The sequence below is a fragment of the Monodelphis domestica genome, chromosome 4 (assembly GCF_027887165.1).
Source record: "Monodelphis domestica isolate mMonDom1 chromosome 4, mMonDom1.pri, whole genome shotgun sequence".
NCBI classification, from domain to species: Eukaryota; Metazoa; Chordata; class Mammalia; order Didelphimorphia; family Didelphidae; genus Monodelphis; species Monodelphis domestica.
The window spans coordinates 73,169,183-73,181,901 of record NC_077230.1 but is presented as its reverse complement, the minus strand read 5'-3'; the positions used below and the strand labels follow the sequence as shown (position 1 = coordinate 73,181,901).

The 12,719-nt window shown below is 36.6% G+C and overlaps 1 protein-coding gene across 1 annotated transcript in view; it reads right to left on the bottom strand.

Moving 5' to 3' along the window:
• TMPRSS7 (transmembrane serine protease 7) overlaps positions 1 to 12,719 on the bottom strand; it is a 110,197-nt gene that overhangs the window by 16,469 nt on the left and 81,009 nt on the right. The window contains exons 11-12 of the mRNA XM_056793455.1: positions 12,167 to 12,303; positions 1,703 to 1,810 (exon numbers count right to left, since the gene is read on the bottom strand). Of these exons, the coding sequence (XP_056649433.1) occupies positions 1,703 to 1,810; positions 12,167 to 12,303 (245 nt within the window). The remainder of the gene's footprint in view (positions 1 to 1,702; positions 1,811 to 12,166; positions 12,304 to 12,719) is intronic.

Here is a 12,719-nt window from a genome sequence, read left to right as displayed (position 1 = left end):
ACTAGAACCTGGGTGTTCCTGAGTGTGAGGTTCAAGTAGTGTTCAGTAAACATGGTGCCATTGCTGCTTCTCATTTATGAGGAAATGAAAGAAAGTAAACAGACTGTAATACTATTGTGCTATAAGGAATGATGAGCAGGATAATTTCAGAAAATTCTGGGAAGACACACAAATTGAGGCAAAGCAAAGTGAGCAGAACCTGGAGAGTATTGTACACAGTAACAGCAATATTTTCTGATGAACAAGTGTGAAAGACCTCCTTATCCTCAACAATTTAGTATCCAAGACAATCCCAAAGACCCATGATGGAAAGTGTCATTGGCCTCCAGAGAAAGAACTGATGAAGTCTGAATGCAGACAAAGACATACTATATTTCACTGTCTTTTCTTCTTTTTTTTTTTGTCTGAGATCTCTTTCACAAAATAAATATTATGGAAAAATGTATTAAATGATTGTACATATAAAATCTATATCATATTTCTTTTTATCTCAAGAAGTGGAGAGGGGACAGAGGATAAGAGAGAGGAAGAGAATTTGGAACTTAATTTTTTTTTAAATGTTAAAATTTGTTTTTACGTGTAATTAGGTTAAAATAAAATATTAAATATTAAAATTAAAAATTTATATATAATATATATTAATATATATTATATGTTTATATAATATATAACATATATATTTATTATATAAATATATACAAATAGTTTATATAAATATATGTGATATATATAAATATGTAAATAAATAAAGGATTGTATTGGAGTGTAAAATGTATGTAAATATATGTAAAATATGTATGTAAAATATGTAAAATAAATGTAAAATAAAATATGTAAAATAAAAATATTTAAAAATTAAATATTAAAAAAGAGATGAATTAACAGCAGGCTATTGTAATTATATGCAAATTAAACATCCAAGACCTTTGGAAAAGGGTGAGACCAACATTAATTTATGGATCTGTTTCTCAAGACTTCTCCTTGAATTCAGAAACAATGTCTCCAGCAACAAAAATACCCCTGCCCCAAAAACCACCACCACCAATTTATTCTCAGAAAGGTGGGACTTCTGGTAGTCTTTTTCAATTTATTCTAAAGACAACCTTTCAGTTATTAAATTGAGTCTTTCCTCACTGAGAAAAAAATATATATATACATATATACACACATAGATATGGAATTAAATGTTTTATAGCTTCTGAGTAACCGGGAGCAAGCAGCCCATAGGCTCATCTAGCTCTTCTATTCAACAATGTCCTAATCACTTGATCTCTTTCCCTGTGTAATATTTCTTTGACAAAAGAATTTGTCCTCTTTTGCTCTCCTGCTTTTATAAATCTGGCCACGCTCCAATTATGGAGTTTGGTAAGACTTGTGGGTGAGTAAAGAAACACGAATAGATAAGAAGATCAGTAGCAATTAAGAGCTCATGAGTGAGAGGCCATAGAGAGGAGGGGACAAAGGGAAGATCTGGTCCAAGCTCATATCCAAAGGGCTGAATAACAAGTTAGGCATACAGGAAGTCAGAGGCAGAAAGTGACCAAGACAGCTGGGCTAGGGGGCAAGGCAGGAAGCCAGAAACTGAGTTTGGGAATCCCTGAGTAATGTGGCTAATGACCAGCGTCTAAAGCTGAACGTACAAGAAGGCAAATATTCAAGGTGCTTTTCATTGACATGACAAGCTGAAAGCCCAGATACTGACCACAAAAAAGTTCATCACTTTCATCAAAGCAGTCATTAATGCCGTCACAGCGCCTTGCCTGGGGAACACATAAGCCAGTGGAACATCTGAAGTGTCTTGCTGGACAAGCTAGAGAAAAAAGAGAGCAGAGAAGTGAAGCACATTTCCCAGGGGTGTAAGATAGCATAAGTCAAATGCTCAAAAGGAATTATCAAGTGAATTAGTCCCATTTCTATAGCACATTGTGAATATAGGAAGCCTATGATATAGGAATTTTAATTTCTGTCTCCATAATTTCTTCCTAGTATTTATATTATCTATAATCCTTAGATATTTTTAATTTTAACATTTTTATTCTTAGAAATTAATAATAATAATAATAATCAAAGTCAGCGTTCAAAGGAGGAAGAAAATAGATGGACAGAAATTTGAGGTTAATATTCCCTCTAGAATCTTGTGGCCTCTACGGGAAACTAGGTGATTCAGCACAGTACTAAGACAGGAGTCAGGTATCTTGCATTTTGTATCCTTAATCAGGAAAAAATTTCTTTTTGAATTTTATATAACATACCTATAAAACAAGATAAAAAAATACATTATAAACTTGTAACAATGGCTGTAAATACATTATCTTACATGTTTTTCATAGGCAATAGGTTGGTTATGGTACATACATAGCATGAAACTACTAAGATAATAAAGAATAGACAAAATACATGTCAGCTGCACGGTAGCATACAAGTGACACTCCCATCTACCCACTCTAAAAACAATTACATAATACTGTCAGAAAAAAGTCTTAAAACTACATAGTTTAATAAGAAATAAATTCAATGAAGAATGATAATACTGAGAACCAAGGCATTCAGAGATTTCAAAAGTCATGCTTTTTTTAGTTGATCCAAAATTTTGTCAAATAAGTTTTCGAAAGTTTGTTTAGAGCAAACATTACTCATAAATGTCACACATTTATTTCATACACTTACTTTCTTCCCAATAAAAGACCTTTCATAAACATCTAAAATGTCCAGGTTTATCATAGTTGAGATGAAACTGGAACAAATACTGGTAACATTTTAGCAAATCTCTCCTCAAATGTTTTGAGTGTCGAGAGTTTATTCAACCAACCAAAAAAAAAAATCAAAATGGCACAGCATATATTGTAAGGAAATCAAAATATTGCATATGTAACAGGAAGACAAAGCAGTGGCACATTAAACCCAAACTAGCTGAATATAAAAGGATGAATGTTTATTGCATAGTAAATAAACTGAAAATCATTTCCAAGTGAGACAAGGTGATTGATGAGGTCACCATGCAGGTGCTTACCGAGCTTTACTGCTGACCTTTGACTTCAAAGCTGTGAAGGTATGTAAGAGGGAATGAGCTGATAAGTTGGGGACACAATGTCACTTGATAATTTGCCATGTCTGGTACTGAGTTGTTAAAAAAATGAATAATCACTCAAGTGTTTAGAAATCAGCTTTGTGCACAAATGCTTCAACTATTACACAAGGTCAACGGTTTGAACTTCACATGAATTAGGAAGCTTAAAGGGATATGTAGTTGAGCCCTTTTATGCAAATTAATGCTAATTTCTAACATCCTTTTAAAAGTCAAAAGCAAAGAAAGTTAAAACTAATGAAAAAATTGTATCATAGAAATTATCTGACATGGCAGGTAGAAGTTGTATAAAATTTTGGATACGTGTTAAGGAATTTTGGGGTTAAAAATTAGTAAAATTCACAAAGCTTTATTTTGTGAAACTGGCGAAGTCTTCTATAGGTCATTATTTCAGTCAATAAAAATATAACTCATCCCCTTAGAACAGAGCAGCACTCTACTTTTTTTTTTTCAATCTGATAGTGAGAAAGAGAGTAACACAGTTTTTGTCTCAGATCCTTTGGATTTGGGTTGAGCAAGTGCATGAAACAAAAATGCTTATAATTTTAAAAGAATGAAAATGTTTTAAAAATAAATGAGCAGTCTAGCATAAGATAGAAAAGTTATCAAATTTTTTTTCACAGTATCAGATTTGGCAAATTGCATCAAGGTAATATAGCAAATATCTTCTAATTCAAACCAGCCCTCTCATTTTTAAATGAGGAAAATGAGGCTCCAAGAGATAAAATAATTTGCCCAAGGTCATACATTTATTAAGCAACAGAGCCAGGTTTTTCAACCAAGCTCTCTTACTCCAAATCCAATACCCATTCTACTGTATATACATTCAATTTGGAATTAACCTCTAAAGTTATTCAGAAGAATCCCTCATTATTACAAATGAATAAACTGAGGCCCATAAAAGTTAAATGACCTAACCAAGGTCACACAAGTGGTAAGTGGCATAGCTAAAATGAAAGCTAAGGCCCTCTGACTCCAAATTTGATGTTCTTTGTTTTTTTTTTCAGTTCCTAATTTTGTCCCTCCATCCAGTCCTTTCCCCACTCATTGAGAAGGCAAGACATAACAATATTCATTATACATGTGAAATCATACAAGATATATTTCCACATTTGCTATGTTGTGGGAGAGGGAGAGAAAGAAAAATACAGTGAAAGAAAATATACAAAATATTCTCTCATATTTCACTAGTTTCTCTCTCTAAATGCGAATAGCAGTTTCAATCACAAGTTCTTTGGAACTGCTATGGATCATTCTATTGATCAGAATAATCATCTCTCACAACTGAGTATCATTACAGTATTACTGTTACTATGTGCCGTGTTCTCCTAGTTCTGCTCACTTCACTTTGCAATAGCTCATACAAGTCTTGTCTTATCTTCTTACTGAAACCATCTCTCATCATTTCTTATAGCATGATAGGATTCCATAACAATCATATACTACATTTGGCTCAGCCAGTCCTCGTTAATGAACCTCCCTTTGGTTTCTGATACTTTGCCACCATACAAAAAAGAGCTGCTATAAATATTTTGATACATATAGGTCGTTTTCCTTTTTCCTTTAATCTCTTTGAGGAACATAACTAGTTGCTGTATTTCTGGGTCAAGGGATAGCACAGTTTTATAATACTTTGGGTATAGTTTCAAATTCTTCTAAATGGTTGGATCAGTTCACAACTCTACCAGCAGTCCATTAGTACACCTATTTTTTCACATCCTCTTCAATATTGTCATTTCCCTTTTCATGTTAATCATGTTAATCAACCTAATAGGGGGCAGGGTAGCTCAGAGTTTTAATTTGCATTTTTCTAATTATTAATGGTATGGAGAATTTTTTTTTCATATAAGCATTGGTAGCTTTGATTTCTTCAGAAAACTGCTTATTTATATCCTTTGACTATTCATCAATTAGGAAAAATGGCTCTTAATTTTTATACATTTGGCTCATTTCCCTATATATTTGAGAAATGAAGCCTTTACCAGAGAAAATTACTCAAAATTTTACCAGCTCCCCCAACCCACAATTTTCTGCTTTCTTTCTAATATTGGCTGTATTGATTTTGTTTGTACACATTTGTTTTATTTTAATAGAATCAAAATTATCCATTTTGCCTCCCATGATCCTATATCTGACTTGGTTTTGAATTCTTCCCTTATCCATAGAGATAGGACAGGTAAAATTTTCCATGCTCCTTTAATTTTCTTATATCACCTTTTGTACCTAAATCATGTAATCATTTTGAGTCTTTCTTAGTACATGGTATGACACATTGCTCTATGTCTAGTTTCTGCCAGACTGATTTTCTCAGTTTTCCCAGCAGTTTTTGTCAAATTCTGAATTCTTACTCAAAAAGCTGGGATCTTTGAGTTTATCAAATACTGAGTTACTGTGGTAAATTACTTTTATATATTGGATACTTGAATCTCTTCTGCTGTTCTACCTCTCTTTCTTATTAACTACCAGATTGTTTTGATGATTGCCTCTTTATGCATAGTTTGAGATCTGATATGGCTAGGCTGCCTTCCTTCATTTTTTTCATTGAATCTCTTATTATTTTTGACTTTTTCTTCTTTCAGATGAATTTTAAATTCTTTTTTCTAGCTCTATAAAAACAATTCTTTGGCAGTTTGATTTGTATGACACTAAATAAGTAAATTAATTTAGAGAGTCTTGTCATTTTGGTTATAGTGGCTCAGCTTACCCATGAGCAATTACTACTTTTCCAGTTGTTTGGATGTCTATTTTTGTATGAAAAATATTTTGTAATTGTGGTTTTCTAGTCCCTATGTGTGTGTTGGCAGGTAGACTCATAAATATTTTATATTATCTGCAGTTATTTAAATTGAATTTAGCTTTCTATTTTTCTCTGTTGGGTCCAATGTTCTTTCTTAATCACAGAGACAATAACAAATCACTTGCTTCATACTCATCTAACCAGGCAGGTTGATAACAGGAGTATGTGGGAATCTAGGGCAGTGCCAGGTGGCCCAAATGCTAGAGAAGAAGGGAGTTTAGGGTAAAGAGCTTTAAAAGGCTGTGGTTCAGGAACATGTTGGGGCAGAGGCTTTGACATCAAACTTGGGCTTCCTTTCTTCCTTTGCTTCAAGACCCTTCAGGCCATTGGACAAGAGACAGCCAATCAGGACAACCCAATATGGACAAGTCAAGGGGAGAAGTAGACCAATGGAGTCATGTCTGATGGTGATTATCAGGTCTTAAATGTATCAGTCAGGAATGGCTAGTTTAGGATCCAATCAGTAATTTTAGTTGGGTTGGAGTTTAAGTAATTGCCAAGTAGAGTTCTACTCCAGGGAGACATCAAAGGGGAAGTACTTGTTGGCAGGGGAACTAAGTGACAATGGGTAGAGTCAGCCCTGGAATCAGGAGGACCTGAATCTGAAGTTAGCTTCAGACACCAGCTGTGTGACCCTGGACAAGTTGCTTAAGCCTGTTTGTGTCAGTTTCCTCATCTGTAAAGTGAGCTGGAGAAGGAAATGTCCAACCACTCCAGTATCCTTGCCACAGAAACCCCAAATGGGGTCATGAAGAGTCAGACACAATTGAAAAACAACTATACAACAATACTGATTGGTATTTCAGAAGGGTTACAAGCCCGATTTAGGTCCAGAGACTTCCCTCTACCCAGACAGCATAGTTATAGAGATCAGAGGCACTTGAGCAGTGGGGATTGTCAACATCAGGAAGGCACTGACTTCTCTCTCTGGCTTCAACAATTTTCCTTAAGAAGGTTCAAGGATTACTCTCTGTACTTACTGCCACTGTACTGATTTCTTAGCGCACAGGTAAATCGCTGAGTTTTAGCTCCTGTAGATTTCAGACAAAATGGAATAATCTGAGTTTCCTTTGCCCAGATCTCCATCATTAAGTTAGGCCAAAATGAATCATAAAAACCTAATTCAAGTCCAGTCAACTGTACACAGAAAGCTTATCACCAGGTCAGGATTTAAGAAACAAATTTTAGTGGCAATTTGAGGCTTCAATTCAATTTAAAACTAGATCCCAAACTATACTACAATCCATCAAGAATCTACTAAGAGGGGGAACCTGGGTGGTTCAGTGGATTGAGAGCCAAGCCCAGGGATGGGAAGTCTTGGGTTCAAATATGACTTCAGACACTTCCTGACTATGTGACCCTAGACAAGTCGCTTAAACCTCATTGCCTAGTCCTTACTATTCTTCTTCCTTGAAACCAATACACAGTATTGATTCTAAGGAGAAGTTTTATAAAAAATAAATAAATAAATAAAAGAATCTTTTAGGTACTAGAGAAACTGGAATGGGGGTGGGGCAGGGGGTGTTATGGAGAAATCAAGCAATTTTTATTAAGTTTTCTTGAAATTAATTGTGTATTTTTCTTCCTGATTGCCTTTAAGAGTATGCTAAACTTTAAGAATATATTGAAAATAATATTTTAAAAAGAACCTATTAAGTACCTACTATGTTTAAGGAACTGTACTGGCCACTAGAGATATAAAAATAAAACTGTCAAAAGAGTGTCTGTCTCTGAGAAAGTCCTATTTTATAGAAATGTTTTCCCAGTGAATGTCTAATCTGAGTTAGGCTTCATTTCTACAAGCAGAGATAAGAAAGGAATGTATTCCAAGGGTGGACCTGAGCAGGGCAGTTCAAGACTGAGGAATTTTCAGGGCGATAATATCATCTGCCCCATTAGGGATAACATGAGAAGTAGTTAATTGAATATAAAATACTACCACCAGGGTTGGGAACTTATGATGTAAAAAGACAACAAATAAGCAATTTTGTTGTGTTGTTGTTCAGCTATATCCACTCTTCATGACCTCATTTGGAGATTTTTTGGCAAAGATACTGGAATGGTTTTTCATTTCCTTCTTCAGCTCATTTTGCAGATAAGGAAGATGAGGCAAACAGGGTTAAGAGAATTGTGCTAGGGCACATAGGGAGTAAGTATCTGAAGCTAGATTTGAACTCAGGAAGATGAAACTTCCTGACTCCAAGCTGGGCACTCTATCCATTATGCCACCCAACTGCTCCAAATAAATAATAACTCGATTTTTAAAAAAATAAATAATAAAAATTCAATAATTTTTAAAATGTTACCTTTAACCTGTACAAAAATATTCATAGCTGCGCTCTTTGTGGTGGCCAAAAATTGGAAAATGAGGGGATGCCCTTCAATTGGGGAATGGCTGAAGAAATTGTGGTATATGTTGGTGATGAAATACTATTGTGCTAAATGGAATAATAAAGTGGAGGAATTCCATGGGGACTGGAACAACCTCCAGGAAGTGATGCAGAGCGAGAGGAGCTGAACCAGGAGAACATTGTACACAGAGACTAATACACTGTGGTACAATCGAAGGTAATGGACTTCTCCATTAGTGGCAATGCAGTGATTCTGAACAACTTGGAGGGATTTAAGAGAAAACACTGTCCACATTCAGAGAAAGAACTGTGAGAGCAGAAACACAGAAGAAAAACATATGATTGATTACGTGGTTTGATGGGGATATGATTAGGGTTTTGATGTTAAAAGATCACTTTATTGCAAATAATAATAACATGGAAATTGGCTTTGAATAACAATACATGTATAACCCAATGGAACTGCTTGTAAGCTCTGGGAGGGGGAGGGAAAGGGGGGGAATCATGAATCGTGTAACCATGGAAAAATATTCTTAATAAAAAAAGAAAAAACTAATAAAATAAAACATTACCTTTAAAAACAAAAGACTATGTAACGTATGTTAAAATTCAACACTTACTATTTAAACTCTACAAAGCTAGCCATGGCAGTGACAACTTGATTTGATGATGTTTCTAAGGTTTTAAAAAGAAGATAAAAGCAGTATATCCTGGTGGATAGAGGGAGGGCATTGATACCTTTAACACCTACTGTCTGTATGACCTCTCTTAAGCTCTTACCTGGGATAGTGCTCTTAGTCAGAAAAGTGCAGCATCTAGCCTTCTGGGCAGCACATTCCCAAGACAAATTAAAATGTAATTCAGAAATATTAAGCAAAATAAATAAAAACACATGGGCAGCTAGGTGGTGCAATGCATGGAGCACCAGGCCTGGAGTCAGGAAGATCTGAGTTCAAATCTTGCTTCATACACATGCTAGCTGTGAGATCCCTGGCAAATCACTTAACCTCTATGTGTCTTATTTCCTCAATAAGATACACAGAAGAAAGAAACACATACATATAAACACACTAAAAATTCAATAATTTAAAAAATGTTATCTTTAACCTATAAAAAAATATTTATAGCTGCACTCTTTGTGGTGGCAAAGATACACAGAAGAAGGAAATGGCAAACCACTCCAGAGTCTTTGCAAAAAAAATTCTGTGGATATTGTCCATGGGATCACATAGACTCAGACTTGACTGAACCATAACATAAAAATACTAAAAAATAGGGGGCAGTTGGGTGGCTCAATGGATTGAGAGTCAGGCCTAGAGATGGGAGGTCCTGGGTTCAAATCTGGCCTCAGACACTTCCCAGCTGTGTGACCCTGGGCAAGTCATTTAACCCTCATTGCCTAGCCCTTACTGCTCTTCTGCCTTGGAGCCAATACACAGAATTAATTCCAAGATGGAAGGCAAGGGTTTAAAAAATAAATACTAAAAAATATAGATAATATTACTTTAAAAAAAAATGAAGTCAATATACCACCTGCAGGGGGTTTTATTTCTATTTGAACTTGATTCCACTGCCCTGAGCAAATATCTAAGGCTCTTAGCTTATAGGAAAAGTGCAAACCTACATTGATAAAGAGTGTTTCCTTCTGTGACAGAGACTGGCATATAAGAAAAGTGCCAGGCTGAAGAGTGTGTGGAACTGATCTCCTCATTGGGGGAGGGGCCCCAGGAGATTGGAATCTGGAGGAGAAGAAGATTCTGGTTGGTAGAGGAGTTGGTCTCTCAGTCGGGAGAAGCCTTCCCCCCAATATTTACCAATTGAAAAGACTCACTGAAGAGAAACCTGAGAAAAGGCACCTTGAATCTCTGTCAGATTTTACCTCAGCTCCTGTTACCCTGGGTCTGAACTGTGGCCAAGGGGTCAAACCCAGGGTAAGTCAATTTGACTTTCTCTCAGGGGGCTCAGTCTGCCAAAGCCTGAGTTCTCCCCAAACTCGAGGAGGGAGGAAAAGGGTTTAGGTAGAGATAGGAACACCCTTTTTCCCACTTTCCTTTCCCATTCTTTCCCTGCCAGTTATTCCTTTGTATTACCCTGATTGAGTTGACATTAAAGTAGTTATCCTTTCTCCAAATTGTGAATCAAGTGTGAGTGAACAGATCAAGGGAAGACCCTTTGGTCTTGAGTAGTGGAGGGGGGACAGGAGGTACAAGAGCAAATCTGGGAGAGCAGTCATGGCTAAGGAGGGAAGGCAGAAGGGGGGAAATCTTCAACCCACCTCTCCTCTCTCTGAGCCAACCCTAAACATCAGCTGTCTCCCCTGAACCCCACTTTGAGAAGGGAGGTCTCCACTCTTCTCTCTCATTTCAGTACAACTGTTCTCAGGTTTCTCTTCAATAGTCTTTTTCTATTGGAATTGGAAATGTTGGGGGGGAAGGATTTCCAGTCTCAAGTAGGAAAAAGTTGGGTAACCCTCAGAAGAAAGTCTAATTCAACCTTCTCTCTTTGGCTTCTCCCAACTGAGAGACCAACTCCTCTACCAGCCAGAATCTTCTCCTCCTCCAGATTCTAATCTCCTGGGGCCCCTCCCCCAATGAGGAGATCAGTTCCACACACTCTTCAGCCTGGCATTTTTCTTATGTGCCAGCTTCTGTCACACTTCCCTGGAAGTTTCTTATGACAATGAAATCATATTCTTATTCATTATCCTTATTATTTCCTCTTCCCTATCTCTATGTTTATAGATATACTACAATAGGATAGAATCCTGGGTAACCACCATATTCAGAAAAAGAAAAATTTCAAGCAACCTAAAGGGCAATGGAAAGTAAACTCATGGGTTAAAGTAGGTTGCCACATATTAATAACAATTTGTATGTGAGAAGTGTCACAGAATATCATTAAGCTTGTGAAAGTGAAAGATGACAGGATAACCCTATTGCTGCATAGGTAATCACAAAAATATTTATAAAAAAATATCAGAGAAGAACACTATTACACTGTTGGTGGAGCTGTGAACTGTTCCAACCATTTTGAGGAGCAATTTGGAATTATACCCAGAGAGTTATAAAACTATGTATACCCATAGACGCAGAACTACCATTGTTGGGTCTGTTTCCCAAGGAGAAAAGAAAAGAAACTATATATTCCAAAGTATTTATTCTAGGGGGCATCTGGGTGGCTCGGCAGATTGGGAGCCAGGCCTAGAGATGGGAGGTCCTAGGTTCGAATCTGACCTCAGACACTTCCTAGCTGTGTGACCCTGGGCAAGTCACTTAACCCCTATTTCTTATCCCTTACTGCTCTTCTGCCTTAGAACCAATACACAGTATTGGTTTTAAAATGGAAGTTATGGGTTTAAGAAAACAAAAACAAACAAACAAAAAGGCCCAAAATCCTTATAGCACCTCTCTATATGGTGTCAAAGAACTGGAAATGGAGGGACTGCCCATCAGTTGAGGAATGGTTAAACAAATTGTGATATATGATGATGACGGGATAGTCCTGTACCACAAGAAATGATGAACAGGCTGGTTTTTTAAAAACTAAGGAAACTACACGGGACAATGAACAGTGAAATGAGTAGAACCAAAAGAACACCATACACAACTACAGATTTGATACTTAATTAAAGAATAATTTGTGAATGCTACCTCCAGAGAATGAACTGAAAAATGGAAACATGAAAGCCGTAATTTGTATGAATATATCTATCTCCCAGATGATGCCTTCTATGATGTGGGAAGGGGAGGGAAGAACTGAAACTCTTATAAATTCTATTAATTAATAAAAAAGAACAAGACAGTGGCCTCCAGCACAATGAATATATCTTTTGCAGAGAAAGATGAACAAGAATCACATGGATTGAAAAAGTATGGATGAATTGTAACTGAGTCTTTCCGGGGTGGGGGTGGGGGTGGAGAATCTCATTCTTACGTTGGCTGATGTTGTAACTACCATATTCCACCAAAAGTGGTTTGTCTGAAAGTCTGGAGCTGCATTGAAGTTGAACGTGACCTACAGAGCTGGCTATTCGGAAAACAGTCTGGTGATCGATGTAAGAACCACAGTACCTGAGGAGAAGGGAGAAAGACAAAAGGGAGAGAAAAGGAGATAAGTAACTAGGTCAGATTCTAGGGCACTCTTAGAATGAGTCTCTCTCGGACTATTGCAATAGTTGATTCCCCTGCCTCAATGGCTCTCTCTGCTCTAATCCATCCTTTCTACAGCTTCCACAGTGATTTTCCTAAAAGTACAGCTCTCTCTAAGTATCCCCCTCATTGCCTCTAGGTTCAAATCTGAAGATTTCTATTTGTCATTCAAAACTCTTCACAGCCCAGCCCCCATCTACCTGTTGAATCTGATTATATATTCCTCTTCTTCTCACATTTCAAGGTCCAAACAAACTTGTTTTCTTGCTCTTCCTCCCAGGTTAGTCCATATCTCATCTCTTATTCTTTGCATTGGCTTCCTCCCATGCCAGGAATGC